At 36.2% G+C, this 21,337-nt stretch overlaps 3 protein-coding genes and 1 long non-coding RNA gene across 6 annotated transcripts; 2 read left to right on the top strand and 2 right to left on the bottom strand.

Moving 5' to 3' along the window:
• The first annotated feature begins 66 nt into the window (after positions 1–66).
• LOC117610235 (ATP-binding cassette subfamily C member 4) lies at positions 67–9,209 on the top strand. Its single transcript, XM_034337370.2, has 16 exons — positions 67–211; positions 272–382; positions 451–826; positions 1,063–1,194; positions 1,267–1,458; positions 1,560–1,868; positions 1,952–2,485; positions 2,553–2,858; positions 2,919–3,107; positions 3,185–3,689; positions 3,786–4,016; positions 4,127–4,363; positions 4,446–4,711; positions 4,799–5,238; positions 5,304–5,433; positions 5,573–9,209. The coding sequence occupies exons 1-16, from the start codon at positions 138–140 to the stop codon at positions 5,771–5,773; spliced, it is 4,233 nt and encodes a 1,410-aa protein (XP_034193261.2). The 5' UTR covers positions 67–137; the 3' UTR covers positions 5,774–9,209.
• On the top strand, positions 6,387–14,971 carry LOC143306022 (uncharacterized). The gene is made up of 4 exons (XR_013063306.1): positions 6,387–6,527; positions 6,586–6,661; positions 9,476–9,775; positions 9,861–14,971. It is a non-coding gene; the product is annotated as an uncharacterized LOC143306022 (long non-coding RNA).
• LOC117610238 (uncharacterized) lies at positions 7,589–13,004 on the bottom strand. 3 transcript variants are annotated; one of them, XM_034337382.2, is made up of 5 exons: positions 12,899–13,004; positions 10,960–12,522; positions 10,325–10,865; positions 9,550–10,252; positions 7,589–9,477 (listed from the first exon to the last, which is right to left on the bottom strand). In XM_034337382.2, the coding sequence occupies exons 1-5, from the start codon at positions 12,905–12,907 to the stop codon at positions 9,375–9,377; spliced, it is 2,919 nt and encodes a 972-aa protein (XP_034193273.1). In that variant the 5' UTR covers positions 12,908–13,004; the 3' UTR covers positions 7,589–9,374. The 3 variants fall into 3 exon arrangements, with proteins under 3 accessions (XP_034193273.1, XP_034193270.1, XP_034193271.1); XM_034337379.2 differs by having other exon boundaries at positions 9,550–10,865; XM_034337380.2 differs by lacking the exon at positions 12,899–13,004 and adding an exon at positions 12,642–12,775 and having other exon boundaries at positions 9,550–10,865.
• Positions 13,607–21,150, bottom strand: Sf3b3 (splicing factor 3B subunit 3). Its single transcript, XM_034337378.2, has 13 exons — positions 20,992–21,150; positions 20,226–20,714; positions 19,821–19,993; positions 19,256–19,752; positions 18,980–19,145; positions 18,527–18,695; positions 17,767–17,918; positions 17,374–17,529; positions 16,792–17,083; positions 16,036–16,702; positions 15,842–15,958; positions 15,215–15,593; positions 13,607–15,122 (listed from the first exon to the last, which is right to left on the bottom strand). Exons 2-13 carry the CDS (start codon positions 20,620–20,622, stop codon positions 14,634–14,636), a joined length of 3,654 nt encoding a protein of 1,217 aa, XP_034193269.1. The 5' UTR covers positions 20,623–20,714; positions 20,992–21,150; the 3' UTR covers positions 13,607–14,633.
• Positions 21,151–21,337: the final 187 nt, after the last annotated feature.

Here is a 21,337-nt window from a genome sequence, read left to right as displayed (position 1 = left end):
TGATACTAATAAAAAATACGGTTTACGATCGTATAATCTTTCAAGGTGAAATTTACTATGCATTATATGTTATCAGTCGACATAAATATTGTAAGAAATATTGTTGAAACGTTAGTAAGGCCAGACTTTTTAACAGAATGGATCCGAAATTAGTGCACACCAAAGAAAACCCGAAAGAAAATGCGAATCTAGTAAACAAACTGTTTTTCTGGTATGTTTTTTATCACTTTATTTGTTATTGATTATTACTATTAGAATAATTCTATCATAGGTGGACGAAAGAATTATTTTGGAAAGGATTTCACAAACAGTTGACGTTATCGGATCTCTATCGTCCATTAAGAGTAGATGAATCTGAAAGACTTGGCAATCGTCTGGAAGGGTAAGTCTTTATCTTATCGTATAGTTGAAAAGTTATTAGAATTCAACATTTTATCCGGTTGCTTGTAGGTACTGGAAAGAAGAACTGAAGAAACTGAACAAACAGAATAATAATAATAATAATAAGAAGAAGAAAAATGAACCTCGCTTGGAAAAAGCTCTGTTTCGTGCCTTTTGGTCGGAGCACCTTTACATGGGTCTGTTAATGTTTTTTCAGTACGGGGTCCTCACTATATTGCATCCACTTCTTCAGTCTTTGATCATTAGTTACTTCAAAGTTGAGAACGAGATAAAAGAGACCACCGAATCAGACGCTTTAATTTATGCAGGTTGCTTGATAATCTGTATAACAGTAATCGTCTTCGTCCAGCATCATAGCGACATGATGGCATTACAAATAGGCATGAAACTTCGCGTTGCATGCTCCTCGTTGATTTACAGAAAAGTATGTATCGCATTTATAATTTCATTGGAAATATAAACAATGTCTTGAAATTTCGTAAATTTTTAACATGTTCGGTGATTAATGTTCTTAGAAACGATGTATATCCTTGGAATTTAACAGATAACATATTCAATGAACGCATATTATAATTTATAATATATTATATCTACATTTGACTTTGTAATGTATTCTTCCGCAAGTTTAAAATATTGTTTTAATTTTTATTCATATTGCAGGTATTAAGACTGAGTAAAGGAGCCTTGATTCAGACTACCCCGGGTCAAATTGTGAATTTTCTTAGTAACGATGTTAGCCGTTTCGATGAGCTCAGTTTTTATTTAAATTTTATTTGGATCACGCCACTTCAAGTACCTTTAATCTTTTTAAAGATCCTTTAAAGATCCTTGGATATTATTATATGGATATGTTTAATCTTACAGATCATTATTATCGCCGCAATAATATGGCAAAAGATTGGAATCTTGACTATTGTCACAATCGGCTCTTTAATGTTAATAATACTTCCAATTCATTCTATCTTCATCAAGCTTTCAGGCAAGATGCGAAGAATGATAGCTGTTCTGACAGATAAGAGGATACAACTGATGAATGAACTAATAACTGGTATACAGGTAAACAGAAAGAATATCGGTTGAATCGAACTTGGAATATTTAATGTACATACATATATATATATATATATATATATATATATGATGTATATGCTTATCAGGTGGTAAAGATGTACGCCTGGGAGGAACCATTTGCGAAGATCGTGGCAGATATAAGAGCTGCCGAGATGAAGAAAATCAAGTTTACCTCATACGTTCGAGCTATGTATTATGGCTTCTCGCTGTTCACCACTCGTACCGTACTGTTTTTTACTCTTCTATCGTTTATCTTGACGGGAAACGATTTAAGCGCGGAGATAACATACATGTTGTCTACCTACTTTGAGATTTTTCAACTCTCAGCTGCTCATTTCTTTCCAAATGCACTTATACTGACTACCGAAACTATGATATCTATCAAAAGATTAGAGGTTTCTTTCTGTTTCTCAAGCTATCTAGAATAAAAAAGGAAATGAAAAATGAATTAAAATGATATTTTGAAAACTTATTTCAGAAATTTCTACTATTAGAGGAGCAATCAAAGGAGGAAAGTTCATCGCTTCTCGATACCGAACAGAACAGCTTCTTAAAGTTTAAAGAAGTAAAAGAGAAAGTGGAATTTATCAGAATGATCGACGCAAACCGAAAGAAAGTGGCAAGTTCAAACGAAAGCAAAGAACGCGGATCTGTCTCCATAGTGCTGGAACGTGTTTCAGCAAATTGGATTGCGAAACAATTGCCACCGTCTATATGCAACGTCTCGATCAAGATTCAGAGTGGGCAATTGTGTGCGCTGATAGGTCCAGTGGGTTCAGGTAAATCCTCTCTTCTTTATTTACTTTTGAACGAACTTCCTGTCGGAGCTGGAAGTTTGAAAATGCACTGTAAACCATTGGAACAGAATATTGGGCAGAATAACCAAGGTCAGATCGTCGAGACTTCAAATTTAAGAATCTCTTACGCTAGTCAAGAACCATGGCTATTTTCTGGAACTATCAGGGAAAATATCCTCTTTGGGCAACCTTATGACAAAGCTAGATACATTGCTGTAAGTTTGTAAGTTTCAGGTGAGATTTTCAATTGAATTCTAGGACGGTATCCTATCCGTGTTCCAGGTGACAAAGGCTTGCGCTTTGACCAGGGACTTTAAACAGTTTCCTCAGGGTGACACGAGTAACGTTGGCGAAGGAGGTAGCTCGTTATCCGGTGGACAAAGGGCACGAGTGAATCTGGCCCGTGCCGTTTATAAACGAGCCGATCTTTACTTATTCGATGATCCTTTAAGCGCAGTGGATGCACGCGTAGCGAAACATCTTTTTCATAAATGCATCGAAAAATACCTTTACGGGAAAACGAGGATTTTGGTTACTCATCAACTGCAATTTGTCAAACAGGCTGATATTATCGTGGTATTAGATAAAGTAAGTAGCTACGTAACTAGAAATTTACATAACAACTCTTTCATTTACATTTTTCCAAAGGGTTCCGTAAAAATGCAAGGGTCATACGAGGAATTGTCAAAATCAAACCAAGACTTTAACGAGATGATGAATCGTATCAAATTCGAAGCGAAAAAACAAGAAATTGAAAATTCCGATGCTGCGGTGAAAAATGGACCGAGTAATAAAATAAGCTGCAGAGTTTCTGTAACGTCGAATGCCAGCAGCGTGGTAATTAGCAAATTGGCTACATTTTTTTTCTTTCTATTATCTAAACCAGCCCCATTTATATTCAAGTCACTTTACAGGTTTCCTATGACTACGAAGATGAACGATTCGAAGAAAAAGGTGAATCAGAGGCAATAGCAAGCGGTTACGTTGCCAATAAAGTCTACAAAGAATACTTTCATCACGGTGGCTCTTATTATATGTTGTTCGCGTTGCTTTTCATTATCATCGTGTCCGAAACAGCTACCTGTGGCAACGATTACTGGGTCTCTTATTGGACAAACCTGGAAACTGTGAGAAGACTGGTGACGAATAAAACAGATTCAGTGAACAACACTGGATACAATTATATGTTTAACAATAAATTCTTATCTAGTATGTTCACCTTGGATGACAATGGACTCTTACCCACCGACGGTGCTATCTATCTATATACATTTTGCATCATTTCTTGCATCGTAACCGTATTAGTACGAAATCTGTTCTTTATGAAAATCTGCACCGATGCTGGCAAAAATCTCCACAACTCTATGTTTTCCAATGTACTCAGAGCAATGATGTCCTTTTTCCATAACAATACATCTGGTATGTATCTACATATAGTTACTATGAATATTCTCACAAGTATAATTAAAATAAATAAAAATAAATTAAAATAAAATGTATATGTACAATACATAGGTAGAATCTTGAATAGATTTTCCAAGGACGTGGGCGCGATGGATGAGTTACTACCGAAGACCATGTTGGAGACCCTTCAAATATTAATCGTGATATTCGGTGTCCTCTTGATGATACTTGTAGTCAATTATTGGATGATCATTCCATTGGTTATATTATTTCTTCTATTTTATCATTTGAGATTGCTGTACCTGAAAACTGCACAGAATGTGAAACGTCTCGAAGCTGTAGGCAAGTGCATATACTTAAAAAATATACATATGTACATATAATATGCTGTTTAGAATGAATTAAGTAAGAAACAGGAGTGTTGTTGACCCTATATTGTATTGAAATTTCAGCAAAGAGTCCAATGTTCTCTCACGTAAACGCTACGCTAACCGGTTTAACGACCATCAGAACCAGTGGATCAGACATCGTAGATCTTTTGCGAAAGCAGTTTGATGATTTACAAGATGTACACACAGGTGTATGGTACATGACGCTCGCAGTTTCTGCAGTTTTTGGTCTGTTACTCGACTTGGCCGCCTGTTTTTTCATCGGATGTGTCTGCTTTTCCTTCATCCTCTTTAACACAGGTACTTACTTACTTACTTACTGTTTGTTAAAGAAAAATGTTTGTTAGAAAAAAAAAACTATTGAAACGTTAAAAAACTTTAGGTGATACTTTGGGAGGCGACGTTGGTCTAGCGATATCGCAGTCTATGATTTTGATTGGCCTGTTGCAGTATGGCGTGAAACAAAGTAGCAATATGGTCTTACAAATTACCGCGGTGGAAAGAATTTTACAGTATACTGATTTACCGAAAGAACCTCCTTGGAAGAGCGACGATCCTCCGCCAGCTGACTGGCCAAACCATGGAAAAGTGGTTTTAAGGAATATCACCTTGAAATACAACCCGAAAAATTCAACTCCTGTTTTGAAGGTTTCAACAAGCTTCAGACAGATGAAATATTATATTTCTACTTTATTTCTTCTAATTTCTTCTAAATTTCTTTTTCTTTATATTCAGAATCTGAACGTAACCATAGAGGCTGGATGGAAAGTAGGCGTGGTGGGCCGAACAGGCGCAGGAAAATCTTCTCTAATATCGGCGTTGTTCCGTTTGTTCGACGAAGGCTTGGAAGGAGAGATCATGATCGACGGAAGAGACACTAAGACACTGGGTCTGCACGAACTACGTTCGCGGCTATCTATCATCCCTCAGCAACCCTTTTTATTCTCTGACAGCTTGCGTTACAATTTGGACCCGTTTCATTCGTACGATGACACGTTACTGTGGGAGAGCCTTCGACAGGTTGAGTTGAACGATCATCTTTTGGATCAGAAGGTAACGCAGAGTGGAAGCAATTTGAGCATCGGTCAGAGGCAATTGATTTGCTTAGCTAGGGCGATTCTAAGGAATAATCGGATCCTGGTATTGGACGAAGCCACTGCCAATATCGACTCTCGGTAAGAGTTTTCTCATATTAGAAGCTTTACGTTGCAAATTCATCATTTGATAATCATTATTTTAGCACGGACGCTCTCATTCAAAACACCATACGCACGAGGTTCGCAAATTGCACAGTGATCACGGTTGCCCATCGTTTACTTACAATCATCGACAGCGATAAGATCATAGTGATGGATGATGGTCGTATAGCGGTATGATTATATTTTCAACTCTATTTATCTAGCATCACTTGAGATTGACAATGAGCGAATAGCGAGCAGTAAACCTATTTAAAAATACAAACATACATTTTAATTAAAGTAAAATTGTATACCCCGTTTTTGAGAACAGGAATTTGGCTGCGCTCACGAGTTGCTGCGCGACAAACCTACAGGAATCTTCTCGCAGATGGTGAACAATACTAATGCGACGATGGCACAAACTCTTCGGTCTGAAGCGGAAAAGGTTTATCTGAAAATCACCGGGCAATCGTCCCGTCGAACCTCCGGTGAAACAGACGCGTCAGATACTATTATGCAAAGCGAACTTTAAAAAAATATTAAAAACACTTTGAAAGATTTATTTCTTGGAAAAAAATGAAAAATTGCTAATTACCGAGAACATGGAATGTTTGCAAATACATAAATGAATAAAGCGGACATGTTATCGTATCGTATCATTTATTATAATATTCCATTTTTTCGAACCATTTTGTTTTAAATAAATTTTAACAAGTACTTATGTAAGTAGCAAGTAGGTAAACGGAAACACGTTTGTGGAAGATGTTTGATAATTATTTTTTCTTAATGTTTGCTTTGGCAACTATCTCTACCTTTAAAATGTATCGAAATAATCGATCAAGTTTCTCGTTCATTATTTCTAAACAAGAGGAGTGACTTTGTGTCACAACACTTACATCGTAAAAGGCAATCAAATCTGCACTCTATTTTAACTCTCCATAGCGCAGATGATATCAATGTTCCTTCCTTTATACCATACACCACATACTTGTGTATAAATACATCATTATTTTCGGTCTTTGAAACTTCAAATAATACTACTCGCACTATTATAAAGTAATGCAAACACCTGATGGTTTTTATGTTAAAAGAAATGTCTGTTAGGTATTCAGCAGTGTATTAGAAGCTCCGTCGCCTAAGGAGGAAGACCACCCACCCTCCGGCCCAGCAGGGTGGTCCCGGGTGTGTTCATCAGAGGTCCCAGACCACCCACGTAAAAAAAGAAAGGTTTACCAATGTATTCAGCTATGTACGAGTCGACATCCTTGCAGGGGGTGGTAACTGAGGTAATTCTGAATAATCACTTGAATCAAAAACTAAGCATTAACTAGAATTTTGTTAAAGGAAAAAGTTGTTGAAAATCATCTGAGCTATAGTAACCAGTTTCTCAAAGGATGCCCATCCGTAGCCGAACACTCTGGTAAGTACATGTAGGTACATACATAGAATACAATTTCAATTCTTTTCTTGCGTCACTAAAAATAAAAACGTACCTCTTTTTCGATACTCTACAACGATATGTACTTGTGTATGTATATCGTGTACATGTCTAGATTAGAATGGTTTAGTTAGTATAAATCTTCCTCCGCAAAGATTCTTTGAATATTCGTCGCTAGTTACAGTTGAGCTACATAATAATATATGGTCTGGATTAAAAATATTCTGAACGTGACAATCGAAAGTAGGTAACACACAGCCTAAAAGAAACGAGAATCTGCCACGTTATTTATAATACAATGAACAAAGAAGAATCACAGATAGATTACATATGTATATACAATACAAATTTCCTACGCGTTTAGTAATTGATTTGAATTGAAAATATTGTAAACATATCCATGAATCACCAAATGGAAACATGTGATACATGAAAATCTATCTCGCAACAATGCTCTTCACGATCCTCTTTGCTTTTCTATACCCAGTCAGTCATACTCCAGGCCAAACTAAAATACACAGTAGTTTAAACATTAATTTTCCAATAGCACTTATAATACCTATAATGTATATAGGTTTGTTTTCGCTTTGTTCTTAATTTTTTTTTTTTTTATAGAATTACTACATGCATCTTGAGATTTATACTTTCAGTCCTTATAATGGTGTTTACAAGAAGAATTTCTCAGATTTGAATAAGTTTTTACACACTAATACTCATTCGAATCTAAGAAGGGTACCTGACAATTTCTGCTTATTAAATATAATATTGTATCCTGTTACTCAAGATTCATGTATCGATAGATGTATAATAGTTTAATTAAAAACTAGATTTGATTTATTCACCTTGAATACGATCGTTTAAATACATGTCATCTACTTATAAATAATCTAATAGGCAAACGTATTCGTCTTTTAATTTTTCTTCTTTTTTTTTTTTTCATTTTTTTCATTTTTTTCTTTTTTTCTTTGAACATTACAATACCTTGTTGTTCGTGTAACAACAGTTATATTTCAATAACAACACTTAAACATTATCAATGTGCTTTCATAATCATAAATTATTACGTTCTGTATCGTCCAACACACTTTGCGTCACAACTAATTTTCTTATTTCTATGCTTTGTTAGTGCAACTATTACGCTATTATAGTACTAAATATTGTATAACAGCGATTTTTATTTATGAATAATCTTAAATTTTTTTTTTCTTTTTTTCATTTCTTCATTTCTTTTACTTTTTAGAATATTTTAAGAAGTATTCTCCCTAACTTTTCTCTACTTTTTTATACTTTAGTTCCGTTTATTCATTTCGTTTAATTTTCTCTACTATTTAAGATTAAAACGAAATGAATTTTTTAAAAGTACGTATTAATGAAAAAAAATAAGGAATATAAAATGTAGTAAATCTAATGTTATGGCATAAAGTAAGAAATATGATTAAACAGAATTATGAATGAAAGAGAGAAATTGTACAAGAAAAATGAGAACGACACTGTTATATAATATTGTACCATAAAGAAGAATTGTAAAAAGCTATCAATTCTGCATTTCACCACCAATTGTGAAATTTGTACAGTAGCAAAATTCAAAATTGGTCGTTTTCTACCGTTACCCTTTTAGCTGAGTCCTGTTTCTATTCCCTTCATTTTTCTTATAAATTTCTTGTGCGCTGGAACTTGACCTACAATTGTTCCCTTACAAGTACAGTACTTTTTGCAGTTTTTTATATTTATAAAAAAAAAAAAAAAAAAAAAAAAAAAAAAAAAATTCCTCCTCATATTTTATATTTTCGTATGTTTCAATGAAACTCGTTTAAAATACATTGCAATGAAATATTTGAGGAAAAGTCATAAAAATATATTGAAAAATTTACGTAAGAAATATCGGTACTAAATATAATATGAAAAAATGAATCTTTGGCATCATCGATAAAATTATGGCAACTACATATGTATATACGATTATGTACTTGATAGTATTTTTAAATTCTCTGAAGAAACGAATGAATTTTATTTGATCTTAAAATATGAAAAAGTTGTTCTTGTGCATATCATACTCTTTCTGTTGCTACTAAAAATGTCGTACTCGCTAATTGAACTTAAGGTATCTTTTGGCAGTTACAATATCTTTTGAGCAACCTGTATAGTATTTTAAGTATTACATATAATAATTTAAAATGATAGATTTATTTCTGTATATTATATTACTTGCATTTACGATCTCTTTGGTTTTTTCGATCATGAAACGTTACGTCAGTGTTTAATTATATTAGGTATATTAACTGAATCACATTACGTTTATGTTGATCCTGCAGTATCTCTAATTCTAATATTTCATTTTTCATTTCATTTTTCACAGATACTGATTTAGCTATAAATTGAAAAGAATTCAATATGGCTATATTTTGTGTCCCTTTCTATCGTACGTATTATCAAGTATACATATAGTACTTACTACCTTGGCTAATAAATAGCAATAAATAAGTATTGTATAAATGAATAAGGAATGGAATGGAATGGAATGGAATGGAATGGAATGAAATGAAATAAAAAGAGAATAAAAAGACAAAATATCTTGATGAGAATTATGATAGGTGGGGATAATGGTAAGTTAATGGACGGTAAAGCAGAGAGAATATTGCTAAACAGTAGTCTCCCGGTCTACGTGGATATACTCCACGAAACCGGGTTGCTGTTGTCAGGATGCCGCTCCGAGTAACGTTTCTTCTGTTGGTGCTCGTCTCGGTCTATTGCTTTTCTTTGTACCCTTGTAATGAAGTCTTTTTGTACGTGCTTTAGACCTGGGAAAAAGATTTGATTGTAATATCGCGATACCCCGTATATCGTGATTACGATATCAGGTATGATTTTACCTGGTGATGAGAATCGCAAAGAAGCAGGCGAAAGCGGTGATGATTCCAGCGAGAGCTGCCAAAACGAGCCAGATTTCTGAAGGAAGTAGCCCAAGTAATTTTGCACCATTACCACAGTTTGCTTCGTCGTATCCGGATGGACAATGAGATCTTCCATCGCACCAAAGACTGGCGGCGATGCAAGCACCCAATTCAGGACATTTATGAGGGCAGTCTGCAGCATGAGGTGACGTATCGTTTTCTACTCCTCCTCCTCTCTCGGGTAAACGTAATTGTCTACGTAACGCGGCTCTGCTTTTCGAAATTTCAAGCCACGAAGCTGCCGCTTGACCAGACTCTCTCGCGACAAAGTCTAAGAGAAGGGCGGGTGGTCTTGGTGGACCTGGCCATTTAGCTTCGTCCGTACCTCCTAGCCATTCTTCGGAGAATACATGAACCGTGAATTCTCTGGCACCTGGTTCAGCAGGGCATACCACTTTCAAAAGTTTCGGTGGCCAGCCGGAATAAAGAAGAATTCTGTTGGTAGTCGGGCACTTTGCTTGCTCGTTCATTTCTGATACAGGAGGAGGTTCGAGGGGAAGGAACCAGCCCCAAGTAAGAAGAAACAAGGATCTGTTTTCGCGAGCTTCCACCAGCCATGGAAGTCCTTCGCAGTAAATGTCTGGTCTCGATAACGGAGGAGCGACGAATCGTAATTCACCACCTTTGGAAGAAAATATTTCTTTTCTTACATATATGTAGATATAGCTATTTATTATACATATAATGATATTACCTTCGCCACGTACTCTTTGTTTCCGGGGACATTCGGGTGCTCGAACGAGTTCGAAACTGGCATAGAAAAAGAGCGTTTCAAAGTCTTCGTGGGGAGCTTGGTGATCGACTAGAAAAGTAATTTCTAAAGCTCTGCTCGAAGAGATGTGCGTGAATGGAAGATGCGAGGTATTATCACAGAAACAAGCTCTGGCAAGCTTCACGTCTCGCCAAGGAGCTTCGTATAAAACTAGACGAGCTTGCCTATGGTTGCCTTCTTCTTGAACGACGCACCGTGGTCGAGCAGTGTGAGGATCTGGTTCGCTGGTACAAACGGTCGATTCGCCTAGGCTAACGTTGTGCAACGTTAATCGGACTCGTTCGTCGGGACCAGCCTCGATTCTATATCTGCAATCTAATCTCGCAGATCCTCCCCTACCGAAAAGACGAACGTCGCGCGGTGACGTTACTTCTCCGCTTCGAACTTTACGCCAGACTCGGCTACAAACACCGTCACCCCATGGTTCGCCAACTTGTATAGTTGAAATAAATTCGTACTGTGCCTGAAATATAGGTATGCGTATAGGTATGCGTATAGGTATGCGTATAGGTATACGTATAGGTAAAGATGAATAAAGAGTAGAGTATACTGCTTACATTAAAATTGACCGTATGAAGAGCAGTGCCGAAGGTAGCTTCCATGTGTAAAGTCAAAGACGGTGCTACCGTAATGTAACTTTCCTCCGCTGTACACGGTCTTGTACTTCTCGTGATATTCCTTAGAGCAGCATGGGCGCACAACTTTGGTGTATCGTCGCAAAGGGTAGCCATTGCGAGTCCAGTAGTTGGAGTACCGTCCCAAAATATAAATTTCACTGCACACGGCAGATCCGATTGAGAACTAGCATTGTTTTCAACTTGACTCAAGTCCGTCAAGTCCCTCTGAGAATAAGAAGAAAAATATATCCAGACTCTGTCACCTGCGGATCCTTTGATATTCCAGGTACAGCTAGAATTTGGTGGCAGTGCGTGTTGCGGTGCTCTCAATACACCGGTTCTTTTGTTAGTACCATTTACAAAAAAATGACAACCTTGAGGATCTTTCGCGTAATCCAATCCGTCGGAATCGACGTAAACCACTTGAATCTCGAGTTCGATTCGCAAAGCGGAACCACCAAGAGGTATAGCTATCGGAGAACTTTGAAATTCAACTTGCATCGTTGGACCTCTGGCGGTGATTCTCGGTAAAGCTCCTCCGCAGTATATTAATAAAATCGGATCTTCGGCTCGAACACCGTCGCGAAAGATAAGCCGATCCTTCTCGGCAGGACAATCTTGCCATACGGTCAAGGTAGCGTTGGCCGATGTTATCCCGGACGGACCGGTCGGCGTAGATTTCACAGAAATCATCGCGTGTTTACAGGTCGGTACCTCCTTTTGTCTGATGGTGATCAAACAGCTCGCGTTTCGCGGATACTCTCCTGGATAATTTGGACTTTGCAGTCTGCATTGCTTCAAATGACATTCGTAAAAATTTCGAGAACAATAAGTACCAGGTACCGGAGAACCCCTCTCGATAGGAACCTCGGGTTTACCTAATCTAGCAACAGCTTCGTTCCGCGCTACGAATCTATATCGTAGATGAAATTCGAACGGAACGGAAGCAGGTGCGTGAAATAGTCTTATAGAGGCTGTTACGGTACTGGTCTCGCTATAATAGCTAGCTTTTCCTTCCCCGACACCGCACCAAGAGCCACCGGTGAAATGTCTACCTAATTCAGCTAATTGCAACGATCCTTCCGGGCAGCTGGTGACGAAGCTATCGGTGTTTGGATCAACCCTGCCTACGCTAAACGCGTCCCATAACAGTTGCACCAATTCTCCGTATCCTTGACCAGCAGCGGTGAACGTTAAATGACAAAGGAACGGTAAACGTTCCTCGGCAGGTCTCGGAAGATCCAATTTGTACGTACGTCCTTCTCGGCCGTGATACGTACGATTACAGGGTGTACACATAGCTGGCTCGTCACTGTTGTCTCCGCAATCATCTCGTCCGTTGCAATAAGCATCGATCGGTACGCAATGCCCGTCTCGACAAGTTAACTCGGCCAGACCGCAATCGCCACCTACCACGCGGTCTGTCCGCTCGAACAGAAAAAATACGATGACGAAAACTAGAAGACGGTATTGTTTCCAACCACCTCCGGCATCAGCTATCTCCTGGAAATGATAATATTTATTACATACCCATCTCTCTGTTTACAACAAAAAACATACTTGACACTTTCTTCACAGACTTATCTATTTTTAACGAAAACGATACTGATACTGATACTTACGTTCATTTCTCTAGTACTTAATAATATGTATACCTATACATATTATTAAGTACCACTTGAGATAACCGGTTAAATAATAAAAAATCCACTCAACTGTGTTTCCAGATACATAATATCAAATCTCTGATCTCTCTGATCTCTCTGATCTCTCTGATCTTTAGATCGCAATTTAGAAAAAGATACTATAGAGTGTACTATAGAAATACAATTACATCTTTAAGCAATACATACATAAAATAGATAAAAAAATGATTTACCATAATCATCTGTCAGTGAATCGAACATCACAATAGCAACCTTGACAACGTAGCTTCGAATCGATAACACCAAGTAATCACTAGCCTCGCAGCACGATAATTATATGTCTGAAATAAGTGAAAACTGCAATTTAACCAATCTTTTTGAAATTGTTAAGTAACAACAACAGTCGCAGTAACAGTAAATAAAGAGACTCGTACCGTTCGGTATCATCGCTTTCGAACAGCTTTGAAAAAAAAAGTAAAATGCACAAAAGTGAAAATATATCAGCCACGAATATAACACGGTCTGGATCAGTCTGGATCGATTCGTGTCGCGTCACAACAAAAACGAAATTCGTAGAAACGTTAAAAGTACTTGCCGTGAACAAGTTGATGCGCAACTGCATACTAAAGAGTAAAGCCCGGAGGGCAGGTTTGCTGCAGCCTGCAGGGCATACCGGACCGGGGTAAGGGTGATGGAACGAAACAGGGCTGAGCTCAGGGCCTGGCGCCTCAATGCATCGATCGGCATTCGCTCCTTTTCTCCCCGTTTCAACGCCCTAAAACACGCCACTGCACTGACGTAACTACAAATTCTAATACCTGAATCTCTATCGCAATTTATCTACTTTATTCTTTTTTAAATCTTTCAAATTAACACATTAAACAAGTCATTTTTAATGCAGTATATTACGATTAAGGGCATATTATTAAATAATTATCGTATCGGATGCAAAATTAAAATTTATTGTCTACAAATCAATCAATGTGATATATACATACAGTATCGTTATCGTTATCGTTATCGTTAAAGTACAGTACTATATGTACTATAACGAGACACCAACCCTTTTCATCTTTTTTTTATGTCGCTTAGTACCCTACTTATTAGTTTGAAGGTTAAACGAGGATAATAATGTTACGTTATACCCTCGATACGCTTCACCACACGAATTAACTTCGCGCCGAAGCTTTCAGCGAAAAATGCAAACACTGATCGCTACAATTAAACAGTGAATTCTAGGTCGAAAGGGTTGAATAAAAGAAAAGAAAAGAAAAGAAAAGAAAAGAAAAGAAAAAAAAATTATATTAAAAATTTATATCTTTTCGTTTCTATTTTCAACTTGTACCATCTATAGTAAGAAAAAGATACAAAAACTGTTCACCTTGATTTTCAACTTTAATTGCAAATATAAATAGAAAAATATAAAAAATGATAATTCATTGTTATTCAATACATTCGTTTGAATTAATTTCAATTTCAACTAAAATATAACTTGAATACGTTTTTACAAAGAATAATTGTCCATCAATACGTTCGATATTCTTTAATGCGCATGCCGTATTTAAAATTTTAAATTAGGTCGACAAGATGTTTTCTATTTTTTTCTGCGCTAAACATACATGTGCCGCTCATTTATTAGATCGATCTAATTTGGCTTTTGAACGGCTCAAATGTCCCGTTGTAAAAATTCGAAACAACACTTTTAAAAGACCAATTATTGTGTATTTTCTATATATATTTATATATATATATAATCAGTTTGCAGCTTTGTCAAAACTTATGGAATACATAATGGTGAAAACTGAATGAATCATATGAAAAAAACAAAAACTTCATTTCGCATCTATGATACAGCACGTTGTATTTTCACGTTACGTGTTTTAAAAAATACGTTGAATCGATTAAAGCGGAATGCAAAAATTTGTTAAATGACTCGATAATAAATAAGCCGTAAAGATAAAAAGAAATTTAAAAGGCGTATCGTGTACGAATATCCTCGAGTTTCTTTGATACTTCGGAAGGTGTTCGTTCAAGATCGCCCGCGATACTCTTTTGTTTCGCCGGTTCGATAGAATTAAATTGTTCGCAGAGATCACCGTCTATAACATTCTTTACAGGGTAATAATATGATCTAAATGACAAGTGATCCCTTCCGCAAAGTGGTGGATGTTCCGAGCGCATATGCATTTCTAAATGTTGAAAGAAATCATGATCTTCGTGACTAGTAAACGGTACCAGAACGCCAACTGTTCCACTTAACGTTGTATACACCAAACTTTCAGAACCACCCGGAATTAGGGTTGCTTTCTGTAAAGACATAACCGTTTCACCAACGTGGAAACAGGCAACCGTGTCTGCCTTTTGGCTGGCTCCGTTCAGTAAACCTCGGTCCCACAATGCCTTGTTCCCGGTTGGATCTTCATCCACGTCGTCGTTAATACCACTTGCTAACCGTATCTGTTGACAAGTTTATTTCATTGTACATGAGATTTTACCCCTCCTATTTCTTTTTTCTTTCCCCCGCAATTGATGAGTATCGAGTTACTTACAACAGCAATGTTACCAAATTTGTCGGCAGTAGCAACAGTATCGTAATCAAGTACGCATGTTGTTGTGATCCATCTCGGATGCGTGTCATCGGCAAACACTATCAGCTGATTTTCTTGTCGTTTGTATCTAACAGCGTACACTGATTCCTGAACGTCGCTTACATAAATTCGTTGCCCAATCGCATTTATAGACACAATAGCATTAGGAATATGTTTATTTTCACATTTACGTAGTAATTTCTTCTTGCCCATATCATATAAACGTAACATTCTACCAACACCAACTAATACTCTTCCCTGATATGGACATATAGCCAAAGGTACCTCGTCCAAAGTGGTTTTATGTACCAATTCAAGACTAGTACATTCGGTATTTACTCTGAACAAGAAACAATAAAATTTCGTTAATATTTATTCTTGTTAAAAGAAATAAAAGAAAACGTTTTATATTAATTAATGAATAAATATCAGCACTGCAGGATATTTCACCATCGCATTATCGCATTATCGCATTATCGCATTATCGCATTACTACATTTCAGTGATTGTGTATTTTTGTCATCATATATTTATATTTCATTTCTTATGTTCCAATTACTTAATCAATTCAATGAAAGAAATACTTACTTGTAAGTATAGAGGAAACCACCGCTGCTAAGTCTAGGATTTAATTGAAATTCTTTCGCAACACCAACTATGAGAAACAATTGATCACCCTGGTTAAGAAACTTTACAAGACTTAGGCTGTAATATAAATTTATGAAAATTAACATTTTTTCATATTTACACCGAAAAATATAGAAATATAGAGAAATTCTTACCATAAAGCAGCTAAATTCTGTTCAAGTCGATGAACTTGAAACGTTTGCCCCGTTGTTGGAGCTATTATTCTAATTAACGATGCCCATAAGCCTGGTCCGGCTCTTGGTGCTCCAAACACAGCTTCGTTAGGTTCTTCCGATAAGAAAGCTTCAGCTAATTCTCTTGCTACTACAGCTTCTTCTGCGCCAGCTGCTTCTTGCATTTCTTCTGCCATTTGCAATCTTCTTTGTTGTTTTGTTTCTTCTGTGTACGCGTTATGTTCTGTTTCAATGATTATCAAGTGTGCAGAATCCGAATGAATCGCAAACTTTCTTGGCGTGTATTCCAGAGGGAAACTAATTTGATTGAACACTGCACCCAATTTCTCGAGGGCAAGAATTCTCAAGGTATTTGTAGAGATGGCAACAATTCCTTCAGGACATTGTTCGGAACTGAAGCCTGAGGCAAATTCCAAACTTTCATAGGACAACGGTGTTAAATGAAAACGATTTTGATAATAGTAACTTAACCACGATCTGCTGCTCATTGCAAGCACCGCTTGGTTTCCTTGCATTTTTATCCTAAATAGCTTAACGGGACGAGAACCTAAATATCGCGTACGCGTGTCGGCGAGATCCCCTGAAATTGGATCTAATACTGTTCTCAACAAAACACCGTTTTGCAGACCTAATTAAAATATAATAAATACACAATTAATTTAATTAAATTATAAAATAGATTATACATATATCGTATATATGGTATATTCAACTAACCTATATTTAAATAAAGACTTGATTGTTGAGAGGATAATTCCTCGGAATTATTTGCATCTTTCGCACCCATTTCAACGATACATAAACTTTCTGCAGCCGCTGGCAAAGCCTGCATACTTCTAGGTGCTAAGCAATCAGAAGGATCTAACGAGATAATCCTTACGGTGTTATCTTGAAGACCAACAGCCAAAAACCATGACCTTTGTTCTCCAATGGCTACGTTTCCAAGTGCCATACACATCACCTCCGAAGGCATTTTCTTTCGTTCTGTATATTCATTTAACTGTCCCGTCTACCAAAAGTATATCAAATAAAACAGATTATTAAACTTGCAGATAATTCATTAAAATGTCCACTTTTCATCTAGTTTTGACGAACTTTTCATAACGAGAATATTTAGAATTTCTAAAGACGATGAAAGTGATATACTTTACGCATCTTATACGTTTCTGCGAATAAACACCATCACAGAAAGAACAATCGATGCGTCTCGTAATATCGTAATATCGTAATATTAATTAGAATGAATAATTAGAATAATTAGAATAATTAGAATAAGAATAGGGGTAATAGTAAACGTACAGGATCCATTTCGAAGTATACTAATTCTCCTCCGGTAAGAGCGATTACAACCTGACGTTGATTCACTGCGCATTTAACTATAGTCTTTTTTCCAGGCGCTTTCCATTCGTTTACACGTTTGTCAGCACGAATATGTCGTATTCCATCGGGATACACCTAAAAAGGAGTTTAAATAAATGAAATGGTCTATACATAAATAGTAATAACGATGATTTTGTCGAGTTCAGTTTACCAGAATATGCTTAGATAGAATCTAAACACTCAACGATGCAAGAACTCTTTATCATCTAGCACTGTTTAAAGCGACCAACTCGTGGTGATACCAGGAGTTGGAGATACCATAGTGCATAGAGAAATATTATCCTAATTTTATATTAATTAAGATAATCGTACCTGTACTAGCGCATCTTCACCCAACGCCGAACAGCTCAATGTTGGTGTTGTACCAAGAAAGCCAGAATCGGTCACTTCTTCTACAGTTTCTCCGATACTAAGTACAAGAGTAGCATTCACGAACGACACTATGATGTAAGCATCATATTCCTCTGTAATCAAAATTATAAGGCTCACTCTGAATATCTAAGCAAAGTAAAATTATCAACAAGTGGATAAAACAATAGATTATTCTCTCTTCTTTAGAAGTTGATAGCACAGGATCTTTGATCCTACACAGAAAGAGGAGATGGCTTTTCGAGCAAATCAATTCTTATCCCCTGGCAATTTTCACCATTGTCCTTACCTTTCTATCACCGCGTGTTCTGTACTTCAACCAATAGCATGCTGGTAGCCTGAAAGAGAGAACTGGTGTTTGATAAGAGTGTATCAAGCCACCAGATTCGTTAATATCATTTACAAAATCAACTATCTCCAGAATTTTTTAAATCTTATTCAAAAATTATATCATTTCTATTACTTCCTATACATCGAACTCAACATTAAGGACAACCAAGTCTACTACATTAATTCTCGTAACTATCGAATGAAAACTGTTACTATACATACATATATATACTTGACAAGAAAGTAAACGAACGATCAATGCAGAAGAACAAGGTAATTCTGCATTATCAATAAAAAATAAAAAAATAAAAAAAAAAACACGTTGTAACATGCAAACAATTACTGTGTAATATGTTTTCTTTTTCAAACTAACCATCGACTCTTCTTTTAACAGTCCACACAGCGTTTGGATTACCAGGTAGTTCGCTAACAGCCATTTCAGACACCTCTAAACCGTGCCGCAACACCCGCAAAGTAGATCGCGGACCTCTGCCACACGTTATGTACAATTGCGGAGTATCTTCGTTTGCCAAATCAGCTACCTATATACGAATGTCAACATATTTCATATATTGAACGCGTGTACGACGGCTGATGAAAATCTTATACATTTTCTCTATTGTACTTGTGTACTATTATATGTTATTCTTAGGTTCAACTTCAATTTGCAAAGACAAATTGAACGCGACTAAGAATATTTATTTTTTGCACCTTCCACAAAAAAAAAAGAAAAAAAGACTCGTGAAACGTCAATTTTTTACTTCGAGGTGCATCCCTTGTCTTTTTTAAATTTCACTCGCTATTTATAAGAAATTCTTCAATTTACCTGACACGCCATTATTGGCGACAAACTATCCATTTCATCGACTAATACTAAATTTCTAAGCGGTCTCGGTGCAAAGAAGAACGTGTCACCTTCTTCGAGAGGCATAGCAGAGCTGAACTCTGGCTCGTCGTCATCGTCTCCTAAATGAGCAATTTGATAGAGATAACTGAAAGAAATAACAAATATGTAATGTGAAATAATTTTCCATAATCATTTCCTTTCCTTTCCTTTCTTTTCCTTTGAAAGTAAAAACTCATGTACGAATGATTTACTTACTGGTTACCAAATTCTGATGCTACAAACAAGAAACCTGTTTTTAAAACACACATACTTGCTGCAACCGGTACAGTGTCAAAATATTTTAATTTAATTTCAGTCACCATGTCTTCGTCCGTTTCCAATGTGATCTTGAAAATATCTCCCTGTTCCGTTTGGGCCAAGAAGAAGAACATACTTTTGGTCTTGTGAGTAGCAGAACACACGAATATCATGCCTCTTTCAGGATCATCTAAATCGTTACGTCGTCTAGGAATAGGACAACGGATATCGTGCTGATCTCCTAAATTTTTATATGTCAAATAATTTTCTGAACAAATGAGAACACCGCTTGGCCCATCGTTTCCTCCAGGAACCGATACAAGGAAATTTGCGTGCTCCTCCAGAGGTTCGCTGTACTTTCGTACAACATGATTCAAACCAAGATCAAGTTCATACAAGGTTAAAGTCTGTTGTGTTTTTACTGCTGCATCACCTGTAGGATCGCTGTCCGCTTCCTACCGAAAATCTCAACCAATCATTAACACAGTCCAATACAATTCCCTCGTTAGTAGATATATATTACCTCGTAATCAATTTCTAAACAGGCAAACATAGGATTTTCAAAACCCACATCCACTCCCACTGTATGGTAAACTAACGTGTTACTTTTATGAGCTTCTAAAGGTGAAGAAATCGTAAGTCGAGCCTCGGGATCTCTATTTAAAATGTACACTAATTTTTGTTTCTCAATTGCACCTAAAAAAGAAAAAAGAAAAAAGAAAAAAGAAAAAAGAAAAAAGAAAAAAAAACCTTTATATTTTGACAACTTTTAAAAACGAGGCTTATATATCTAAATTGAAAGCATTTTAACAATAAAAGATAGCCATCATTAGAAGTAATTGTAATCAGTGCTGTTCAGTTGAAACACGGAACTCCTGAATAATCATCTGGCATAAAAAAACCTACTATAATACTTTATATTAATTACCTATCATTACAGCTCTTCCTTTAGGATCTATAGCTAAATATTGTCCAGGTACGATACGTCTACATCCGCTTTTTCCAAAAGTTTCTTGATGAACTTTCTCAAAAATATTTTTTGCAGGAATGTACTCCAGAATTACGATACGCCCAGAATCTGATCCAACGACGATATAATCTTTCGTACCACCGGTCAGTCTAAAGGCCATTAAAGACCTTATAATTCCAAATACTTCTACAGTTAATAAGGTATGAACTTTTCCAGTATTTGGATCCGGTCTCAAAAGTTCTAAAGACTTGCCACGAGAGACTAGTATCTCTTGCATTTTACTGCCAGAGAAGTTCCCATGTACCGCATGGGTTATACCCGTCGCACGTTGGAGAGTCAAATTATACAGATACATGGTTTTACTCTTCTTTTTAATCAATTAATTAATAAAGCGAAAACATCTATTAATATGCATTAGTATAAAGAATTTATATCCATCCTGTAACCCTGTAACAAATACAATGAATAAAATTAAATTCATCTATTATACTTATGTATATTAGAAAATATTTTCAAATTTTCTATCTACGTAAAAATGAAACTAGCAATATTTTAAAACTTGGGTATAAAAGTTATTTCTTGCACGTGTGAAACCCAAGATCTAGCTTCGATCTACGAATTTTTGGTAGAGGAAAAAGAAGAAAATTTTACAGTAAAATAAATGTAGATCGTAGAAAATAAGATTATTACTAAAAGTATAATAACATAGGAAACGTTATTTCACCTTATAGACACGCGTATACTCGATCTTGACGACGATGCTTACAGATATTTCAACTGCTCCCGACCCATCAACCATTTGCAAATGAACAAATTATTTCTCCAGTCTCGTCTCCAAGTCTCCAAGCGGTTTATTTCCACCAAGATATATTAAACTATAGGTTGGAATCCAGCGTATTTCATAAGAAAATGACTAACAACGCTATCTAAAGTTGGAACTGTAAAACTAAAAGTTTTCTTAATCTTTATAAATGAAGCTTTATTTATTTATTTATTTATTTATTTATTTATTTATTTATTTATGTACAATATATAATAATTAAACAAAAGAATACCAATGCCGAATTAGA

Source organism: Osmia lignaria, chromosome 13 (assembly GCF_051020975.1).
Source record: "Osmia lignaria lignaria isolate PbOS001 chromosome 13, iyOsmLign1, whole genome shotgun sequence".
In the NCBI taxonomy this organism is placed as follows: Eukaryota; Metazoa; Arthropoda; class Insecta; order Hymenoptera; family Megachilidae; genus Osmia; species Osmia lignaria.
This window is presented reverse-complemented; position numbering and strand designations above follow the sequence as displayed.

Coding starts and splice junctions, on each gene's coding strand:
- LOC117610235 (XM_034337370.2), top strand. CDS start 138: ATGGATCCGAAATTAGTGCACACCAAAGAAAACCCGAAAGAAAATGCG. Junction 2,859..2,918: donor TTATCGTGGTATTAGATAAA/GTAAGTAGCTAC, acceptor ATTTTTCCAAAG/GGTTCCGTAAAAATGCAAGG. Junction 3,108..3,184: donor CGTCGAATGCCAGCAGCGTG/GTAATTAGCAAA, acceptor GTCACTTTACAG/GTTTCCTATGACTACGAAGA.
- Sf3b3 (XM_034337378.2), bottom strand. CDS start 20,622: ATGTATCTGTATAATTTGACTCTCCAACGTGCGACGGGTATAACCCAT. Junction 19,753..19,820: donor GTTTAGAAATTGATTACGAG/GTAATATATATC, acceptor GATTTTCGGTAG/GAAGCGGACAGCGATCCTAC. Junction 17,919..18,526: donor TGTTAAAAGAAGAGTCGATG/GTTAGTTTGAAA, acceptor TTTTGATTACAG/AGGAATATGATGCTTACATC.
- LOC117610238 (XM_034337379.2), bottom strand. Junction 10,866..10,959: donor TTCATACGGTCAATTTTAAT/GTAAGCAGTATA, acceptor CCTATATTTCAG/GCACAGTACGAATTTATTTC. Junction 9,478..9,549: donor TTTGCGATTCTCATCACCAG/GTAAAATCATAC, acceptor TCTTTTTCCCAG/GTCTAAAGCACGTACAAAAA.